Genomic DNA, 9,416 nt, shown 5'->3' with positions numbered 1-9,416 from the left:
GTTCCCAACCGTGTCACCAAAAGTCAAAATCTGCTATTTATAAAATCTTCTAAGAGCAACTTTTGTTTTTATGTCCCAATGTCCAGATTGTGTAGATTAGTCAATTCATCACACGACTTGGAATTCTTTGGGATATATCTTCCGGCTTTTCGTAAATCTCTTCGCGACTAAACAGTGTGGGATGAAGTTGGATTGGCATGGTTTAGTTAGAAGTCTTATGTCTTTCGTTTTTATGAATATATTGTTTTGCCCTTGTTTGTCTTTGCTACATAGTTTTATGTTCTTTTTGTTCAGTTACTTGTATTTATGTTTCTTCATGTAACTGTTGTAATTGGCTTAGGCCGTATATTTAATAAATAAATAAAAAAATATGTGATGTAAATACTATATAAAAATAATAACACTTCATCGTATCATAACAGTATATGCAATAGGCAAAAGGTGCGTAGAGTTTCACCGTCCCTTTAATTAATATGTTTGGTATATTTTGGATGATCTCAGTAGGTTGGATTCATACCCATGTTCGGGTACTTTTTCAGGAGTAGACTGTGTGTTGTGTTTATATAAGATGAGTGCGCGTGAGTTAATTTGAGGTGAAATGAGAAATATGGATTACAATTGAAGTTGTTTACATCCTATTATTTTGTACAGAAGGAATTTACAATAATGTATAGTATACTTGTCCGAGTTGACGTTGCAGCGGACTACGTGTTGCGGGCCAAAGCGGAGTTCGGACCTGTCAACCTTACGGCTGTTAGTGTTGCCCTCCACAGTAGAAAAAAAAATAATAACGTAGAGTAGGAGTTTGTACCGTGTCGCAGTCGGCAGTAGAAACATTCAATATCTTTTATTTACTTAACACATTTCAAAAAAACAATTAATAGTCTACTCTGAAGATGGCCTCTTGTACCATAATCGAATTTGAAAACGAATTCAACTTACACGGGGTTACAAAAAAAGACAAATTTAATTACGTTTTTGTCAAAAGTGCTTTAGATTATGTTTTAATGCAATCAATTTTGCATCCAATGCGTTATGACGATGGAACTGGTCGAAAATGCCTCAAATTTAACGAGTAATATTTACAAATGAATAATACTTGATACTCTTTCTTTGAGGTTAAGATTCATGGGGTGACGGTGCCGGAGATTAAAATGTTATTCAATTAATAAGTGACTTACCCATTGATGTCTGTCCTAGTCATGAAAACACCGAGGAATGTCTTGGCCAAGCAGTGCCAAATCTGAGTCCACATCCACGAGGACTTTTCTATCGAGTTACGGATAAAATCACGCGTGTCGTCGTCAGGAGAGAGCTCATTGAATCGGCTGCCAACTTCTTCGTTCAGGAGAGACACGTCACAACGATACCACTAAAAAAGGACAGAAACCTTTAGATGGGTGCTAAATCAAATTTAAAATAAAAAGATTTTAGTATCAATCAACCTTCATGGTTAAGTTTTTTTATTTTTTTATAGATAAATGATCGATTGCGCCTGGGAATATTCGTAACATAAAATTTTCAGTTAAAAAATGTTTTAAACAGTCTAAAAGATGTCTATTTAGGGAAAACGCACGTTGGTCAATAAAAAAATAGGTAAAAATATACCAAAAAAATTTGATTGATACTTTGCATAGAAATTATTATTTAAAAAAAGTTATTTCATATTCGCAAAAAACTTTTTTATTAAGAATAAAAAAAAATATAAGGTATATGATGGAAAAATTCAATAAATATGGATGTTCAAATTAAGGTGAATGTTAAACAGTATGTAAAACTACTTCTTATTCATTATATTTATGTTTTATTAAGTTAGTTCATAACATCTGGAAAACTGAAATAAACTTTTAATAACTTAGGAACGTATTTTTTAAAAATTAATTTGTAATATTTCAATCTATTCCACTTTATTTATATTAAAAATATATTTATTCATATATTTTATCACTGTATTAATCTCGGACACAGAATGATTTCATAGAAATAAAATTAAGGAAAATAAGTGTCAACAATGCAACATTTATTTTTATATTTTTTGTAATTGATTTTTAATATTTTTTAAGACAAATTTCAAAATTATTATTGTAGGTAAGGATATGTATTTTTTAAACCTAGAGAAGTTGCTAGGAAAATTTCCTTGATATTTTACATTTTTTAAATTCTTTGTTCACAATTTTATTAAGTATACCATTAGCAATTATTTTGATTTTATTAACACCCATGTTTTTACCAATAAATGCCGTATTTCATTACTAAATGGGAAGAACGACGACACGACATAAACTGAGAATGAATTTTTCTTATGTGCATGTTTTCTCAATCGTAAAATTAGCTAAGCACCACAGAATTTTACACGAAAATATAAAGTAAATAAATCTCTTCATTATCATGTTATGACCTGGGACACGAATATGTTTGTGTTTGGTGTTTGGAATGTTGCTATAGTACAGAACAGAGTACATATCAACTGTGGCGATAATGGTCAGCTTAGAGTTGGAGTATGGCTGCCCGTTCACTGAATGGAAATGAATGGAATTAATAGGAATGATGCTTCTGTGAATAGAACCCCAGAAGACTATTTAATCATAACATTCCCGCCAGTTCATTCATTCCGCATCCGGCAGCCAAGTCAATGGCTAGAGAAATAAGAGCGTAAAAAGTTATTAGGCGCACAATAGAGGTTTGTATAGCCAAATGTGATTCATAAAAAAATATGCTGATTGCCTCGTATCTACCCGATATAAATATATTTAACTGTATTTCTAAGTTTTTAAAGAACCGTTTAAATGCCAGACAAATTAACAGATTTCGGAATGCTTTTGAGAAAAAAAAATACTGGAATCGAAAGTGGTATGGTCTTTCTATTCATTTTAGGCAGTATGTTAAATTGGCGGTAAAACATATTCTAGATATTTACATGCAAACGTTGATGTACCATGCGCGAGAAATCTCGCTTGTGGCACGCGGGAACCGCGGTCTGACTTTTATTTATTTTATTTTATTTTATTGACATTTATAACATTTATAAAACTAACATATAAGGCTTAATGTTTTTTTTTTTTTTTTTTAAAACATAAATTTTCTTTATACCCAAGATTTATTTTTAAAAATACAACCTAAAATTTCAACAAGATTTATATTTAAAAAAATTAAACTAAAAATTATACAGCATTTTCAGTAGAAAATTTAATAATAAAACATTCTACAGTAATACAACAAGAAAATCATAAGGACTGTTTCATACAGCTGGGCAAAGTGAACTAAAAACTTTATATATTATGAAATGCATGAATAAATAAATATAATTACCATTCACCATCTTTGGAAAAATTCAAAAGGTTTGTTCTATATGAACAATACCCTACACTAAATATATTAGATACGTGGGAATAACTATTGCCGAGTTCATGAAGTCGATTTAATACGGCATTACAAGTATACACTGTCCGTGAATTGTTGCTACAAAACGGTGGCACCTGTCTTATCATTCTTCCAGGCACCCTGAAGTTGATGAGAGATAATAGTTCAGGGAAATCCAATATTGAATTAAAAATTTTGAATAAATTTAAAAGGTCTATAATTTTTCTTCTATCGTTAAGTTTTAACAAATTTAATGTTTTTAGTAAAAAATAGTAATTTAAAAATTCATGACTGATTCAAGGTGTAAAATTTATAAACCGTAAGAATTTTATTTGGACTCTTTTAAGAGAATTTTGGTGACAGTTGTAGTAAGGAGTCCATATTGTAGTTATACTCTAACTAGGATCTCACTAATGAAGTATACATGAACTTCAAAGTACCTATGTTTTTGAATTCCTTAGTCACACGTAACATTAAGCCTAACATTTTTAGAGATTTACTAGTAATATTATTTATGTGCCTAATAAAGGATAATTTTTGATTAAAAACGTTACCCGGGTCACGTACCTCAGAAGTTGAGCCTCATTGCATATTACCCATCAAATAATCAAATAAAATTGGGTTTTTTATTCTGAAAAATCTCATTATGTGGCATTTTTAGATATTTTATTGTTTAATTGTTTTTGTTCATACAAACGTATTCACACATTTTCTCCCTGGATTATGGCACTAAAGGAATGATATTTTAATCACTACAGATATTTATCATAGGCGAATCCCCATAGTTTTGTTTTTTGATAATTTTTTAAAAAGTGTTATGAGAGCTCTATCCTAATCGATTGGCATTAATTGTAATTGTAATTGTAATGCATTCATTTAAATAGCTGTAAAAAAAACTTCAACAACTAGTTATAACTTAAGTTATAATCAATATAAACAAAAATAATTTCTGAGAAGGGAATATGGAAGTCTAGGCATTTACAGGGCTTATGACCTGTCATTGGCTGGTTTAAGTGGCCACTTTACACACTGTGTAACATTCACCGTTCTGCCCATGTTTGAACATGCAAATTTCCTCAACTCTTCCATCTGTTGACTTTTGTGAAGTAAAGGAGCTGAAACCTTTAGAAATGAATTTAAATATGAACAACTCCCCAGGGAGAAAATCCAGCCAGTCTAAAAGCATTTGGACATACTCAAACATTGTTAAAAATAATTTCAGTTACTATGTTACAAGTTATGAGATTCAGACGCATTTTGTTTCCTATTTTTTTTTCATATTTTCCATTCTTCATTTGATTGAATTTTTAAAGTAGCTTTGTATGTCATCTCCCTGTTTTTGAAGTTCACGCAAGGGTTGGTTAGTTTTATTAAATAATATTTTTTTTATGCATGATATTGTCGATTACTTTCATCACACAACGATATTCTCTATCATTTACTTTGCATATAGATGTTTCATTATTCTAATTTTCTTTTTGATGATCCATGCTTATTTTTTCCTTGGTGTTATTTTATTTTTTGACACCAATCTTCGAAGAAATCCAATAAAAAAATAAGGTCTTGATTTGGGGAATGACATACCACTCAACTATATTTAATTTCAAAGATGATGAACGATAATATACATTTTTCAGATTATAGTGCTTTCTACGTTTACTTTCGTATGGGTACTATTGTGTACCATATTTACGTGTATACTTATTTTTTAAATTACTTAATTTGTCGTTATTATTAATATTTTTTTAATTTATTTTTTTTGAGACAAAATAATTTTATTGTATTTAATATACCTTTATTTTGTACCTTTAAAAGAAAAATAAATAAAAATTCTTTTCCTTTTAAAATTTTATCTGCACACATTGTTTAATTATTTTTTTATATCTAAATATGTTCTTTATACAAAACTGCGGTGTTACATACATGGTATTTATGTAAAATAATACTTTTACATTTAATTTTTAAGTTTTTCACACTATACCGAAATGTTTATATTATTTTTAATATGTATATTTTTAAGGTAAAAGGGACTGCGTGCCGTGTATATTAATAAATAAATAAATATTATGTTCCTGTTATAAATTTATTCTTAACTTGTATAATGAGCATCGTGAGTTTTAATATATTACAACAGAGATGAAGAACATTTAAGAGAAGGTAATATGGAAGTCTAGGCATCTACAGGGCTACATGTTCTTCATCACTGTTGTAATATATTAATATAAACAGCTCCCCAGGGAGTTGAATCCAGTCCTTGTCTACAAAAATTTGGACAAACTCAAAATATTGTTGATCGTGAGTTTTGTTTCTTGCAGAATGATATATGATACAATGAACTTACTTATTCAACTTAAACAATCTTAGAATCTATTTAAATATACAATAGGTATAGTCATGGCATGATCTAGGCAGGCATGGAAAGTGTGTCATCTTAAGTCAGGAGTGATAACACCGCTTGCTTCTTGAATGCTCGTTTTTGCTGTAGGAACACATCAACAGTACTGTTTAGTGAGATTTTGTTAACTGTTCTGAGGTTCCTTGGCAGAGGAGAAAAAAATCCAGCGTTGGTTTTTAATTTTCCCACAGCAAAGACAGCTTTGATAGCATTGGTTCTACGCAAGTTACGGTGAGGTACATTAAGATTTATCTGAGCAAGGATATCATGGCCATCTATACAAGTATAATCAGATAAAATTTTGTGCAAGAATATCAAACCAGCCAAACCAATGTGAACTCAAAATTAAAAATGTGAAAATATTCTAGACGATCATTATGGTTATTTTGTAAAAAAATATTTATTCATATTTATTCATACGTACATATTACAAAAAAAATGTATCCCTAATTATAAAAATATTTAATCCATTTCTAAATATTAAGAATTTTAATTATATACGTTAAACCGATTCAATCCGCATTATGTGAATATTATAATTAAGATACCATATTATAGAGTTAAATTTAAGCAAGCTACGAACTAATGATTTCTGCTGCTTTTAATTGTCTCTTATGGGAGCTTAGACCATTTAAAAACCATTAAAAGTGCCCAGTTATATGTAGAGATCTAAGGGGCTGGCTTTTTTCAAATATTTTTTTATTTGGGAGTTGCAAAACTTGAAACTCTTCAGGAGAAGCCGGCCTGTTGACAGTAGGCAACAGGCCTTCCGTTCCACTAGAAGTGTTCGGCATTTTGTTCCCTACTTTTTTGGGGCTGGCCTGTGTTCACCATTGGACATGAGGGCTGATAATGATGACGATGACGATGATCATTACGTTACATAAAGTTACTTTAAATACGGAGGCGCAACATTTTTTTTCTGTGCATATTAAAATATTTATCGAACAGCTATTTTTATTTAATTTATTTCCCAAGAAGTATTATTTTATTTTATGTGTCTAGACAGATGGAGAATACAGTTCTGTTTGTGAAATAGAACCAGAACTCTAAAGCGTTTTTGATTTAGTGGCTACTTAACTAAAACTCCACGAAAATCAACAGGTGTAAGAATTGAAGAAATACACAGTTCGTAAAGTGGCCACTTAAACCAACCAACAACCGATTATAAGTCTTGTAGAGACATACATATATCCTTCTCAAAACGCTCCCCATCTCTGTTGTAATATATTATTTACATATATTGTATAATTCTTAATTTTTGTTATTAGATGAGGATTTCTACAAAATAAAGATTAAAATCACACTGAAATAAAAAGCAAAGGGGTGTATTATTTCAATATAAATAAAGTAAAATCCAGAAGGTAGCAAATAATAAAGGACCTTCTAAGTATTGTGATAGTGCCTTGCATAGTATCGATATTTTGTTTGGCTGGGAGAAATAATTAACAGAGTTTTAATGTAATTCGTTACTCCCTTTCTCGAGGCGCTAATAGCGAGAAGGCTTAGTTATATGGGACGGCGGAGGCTTTGACTTCACAGGATCAAAAGGCATCCTTCACAAACCGTTTACTACTGCCTTCATTGTTGATCGTTCCCTAATTGATCGTCCAAGGTACCGCCGCGATACAAAAAGGGAAGGTCCTTAACACATTGTAGGACTATTGAAGGCAACATCCAAAGACTCGAAAGATCAGCGCATGGATTCACTTCCGCCATATATTAAGACACGCAAAGACAATTAATATTTCCACAATTTATTTCTCTTATCCACAAATGAACAATAAGGTACAAAAAACTTATTTTTTTTACACATAATACACAATTACATTAATAGACGATTTTAATTTTCATGTCCCAACTGGCTAAAAATGTTCGTGTCAGTACTTTCATACGCTTAAAAGCAACACATATACATATTAACAAATTACAACAGAGATGACGAACATTTTAGAGAAGGTTATATAAAAGTCTAGGCATCTACAGGGCTGTCATTGGCTGGTTTGAGTGGCCACTTTACACACTGTGTAACATTCACGATTGTGCCCATATTTGAACGTCTATATTCCTTCAATTCTTCCATCTGTTAATGTTTGTGAAGTTAAAGAGCAGAAACCTTTATTTATGCGGGTGAGATTCATCTGACAATGCCTGAAATTTGTTTTCAATTTCTATACGTCTTCATGGAACAGGTGGATTTATCAACAATATTACCTTCTCTAAAATGTTATTCATCTCTGTTGTAATATATTAATATTAGCAGCTCCCTAAGAAGTTGAATCCAGGCACACATTAATAATTTATTAATTTATTTATTTATACTTTTACAATGTAATTAAAAAAAAAAAAAATAATTTACAAAATAATGTTCCCTTACTAGGCTGTCCCGTGCCGAGGGAAACATTTTACAATATATAAAATACTTATTATTATTATTACTATTATTTTATTTACAAGTGTACAACTTAACATTTTATCACTATCATTCCCTTTCTGCACATAATGGTGCATAGGACACTGCATCTACTATCATCTCCCAGGGAACAGCCAAATGTGAACCAAGTGTTGTTACAGTTATTAACTAGGAAAAAAACAATAGATCCTGTTTACTGCATACCAAAATAAAACAGGGACGAGTTTGAGTTCGGGAATCATCTATTGTCTTGTTAACCTTAATAATAAGTTAAGGAATGCTATCTTTGTTTACTTTTTTATATTTTACTTTTTGTGCCGTTACATGTTCACTTAATTGCCATACTTACTAGTTCTTTGCTCAATGTATTATTAAGGCGTTTTTTAAAATTATTTTTTATTATTAACTTTTCAAAATCATTCTTATGTTGTTGAAATTCCATTTGTCGATGTGTTTTGAAGCTGCAAGACTTTTTGTGATGTAAGCTATCATATTATTCTTATCATATTATGTAAATGTTATCAAATATCTAAATTTAGTGAATGGGGTCTCGAATTTCAACCGCCCATGGGCTCAGTAGCTGCAAGACTTGTTGTTATCTGAATTCGAATTTTATAAATTTGCTTTTTATTTCGTTTTTAAAAATATCACTTAAACTCTAAACTTCATTGTCAAATAAAAAAATAAATAATAAAAATGTAAATAGAGGCTAGATTTCGTATTGTCCATGCGCTCTGTAGCTGCAAGACGTTCTGTTATCTAGCTCATATATATCATAATTGTAATGTATCATAATTGTAGACGAGGAACTAGAATCCCAACCGTCCATGCGCTCTGTAGCTGCAAGACGTGTTGGGATATTTATTTATTGTACAGCGCCCTTGAGGGCTCCCTGAGTATATTAGAGGAATATTTTGGTTATATTGGGGAAAAACCTTCCATTATTTAAAAATATTTGTAAGGGTATGACTTTAAAATTAATATAATAATTATAAAAATATCGATTTCATTTAAACAGGTTTATTTTGAAAATTATTGTTGAAACTCTACATTGGTGTTTTACACAGGTTTCATTAATGTTTAATGTCAACTAAGGTAAAAATGCATTCAGATTTTATAATATTATTTCATTTTAATTTAATTGATTGGGAATATGACAAGTTTTTATATATTTAGTAGATATATAACAAAAAGTTTATTATACTCTTAAATAATATGAATTTTAAATAATGGAAGGTTTTTCCCCAA

General features: G+C 30.4%; 1 protein-coding gene across 2 annotated transcripts in view; it reads right to left on the bottom strand.

Annotated features, from left to right (window-relative positions):
• Positions 1-995: 995 nt before the first annotated feature.
• The window catches only part of LOC148277940 (protein-L-histidine N-pros-methyltransferase-like), a 122,003-nt gene continuing 113,582 nt past the window's right edge, over positions 996-9,416 (bottom strand). Inside the window, exon 2 of one of the 2 annotated variants that reach the window (XM_088232149.1) lies at positions 996-1,372. In XM_088232149.1, the coding sequence (XP_088088275.1) occupies positions 1,178-1,372 (195 nt within the window). In that variant the 3' untranslated portion in view covers positions 996-1,177. The remainder of the gene's footprint in view (positions 1,373-9,416) is intronic. The other variant, XR_015823326.1, reaches the window with a different exon arrangement.

This window comes from Micrasema longulum, unplaced genomic scaffold, assembly GCF_059751315.1.
Source record: "Micrasema longulum isolate JH-2025_06_02 unplaced genomic scaffold, ASM5975131v1 h1tg000953l, whole genome shotgun sequence".
In the NCBI taxonomy this organism is placed as follows: Eukaryota; Metazoa; Arthropoda; class Insecta; order Trichoptera; family Brachycentridae; genus Micrasema; species Micrasema longulum.
This window is presented reverse-complemented; position numbering and strand designations above follow the sequence as displayed.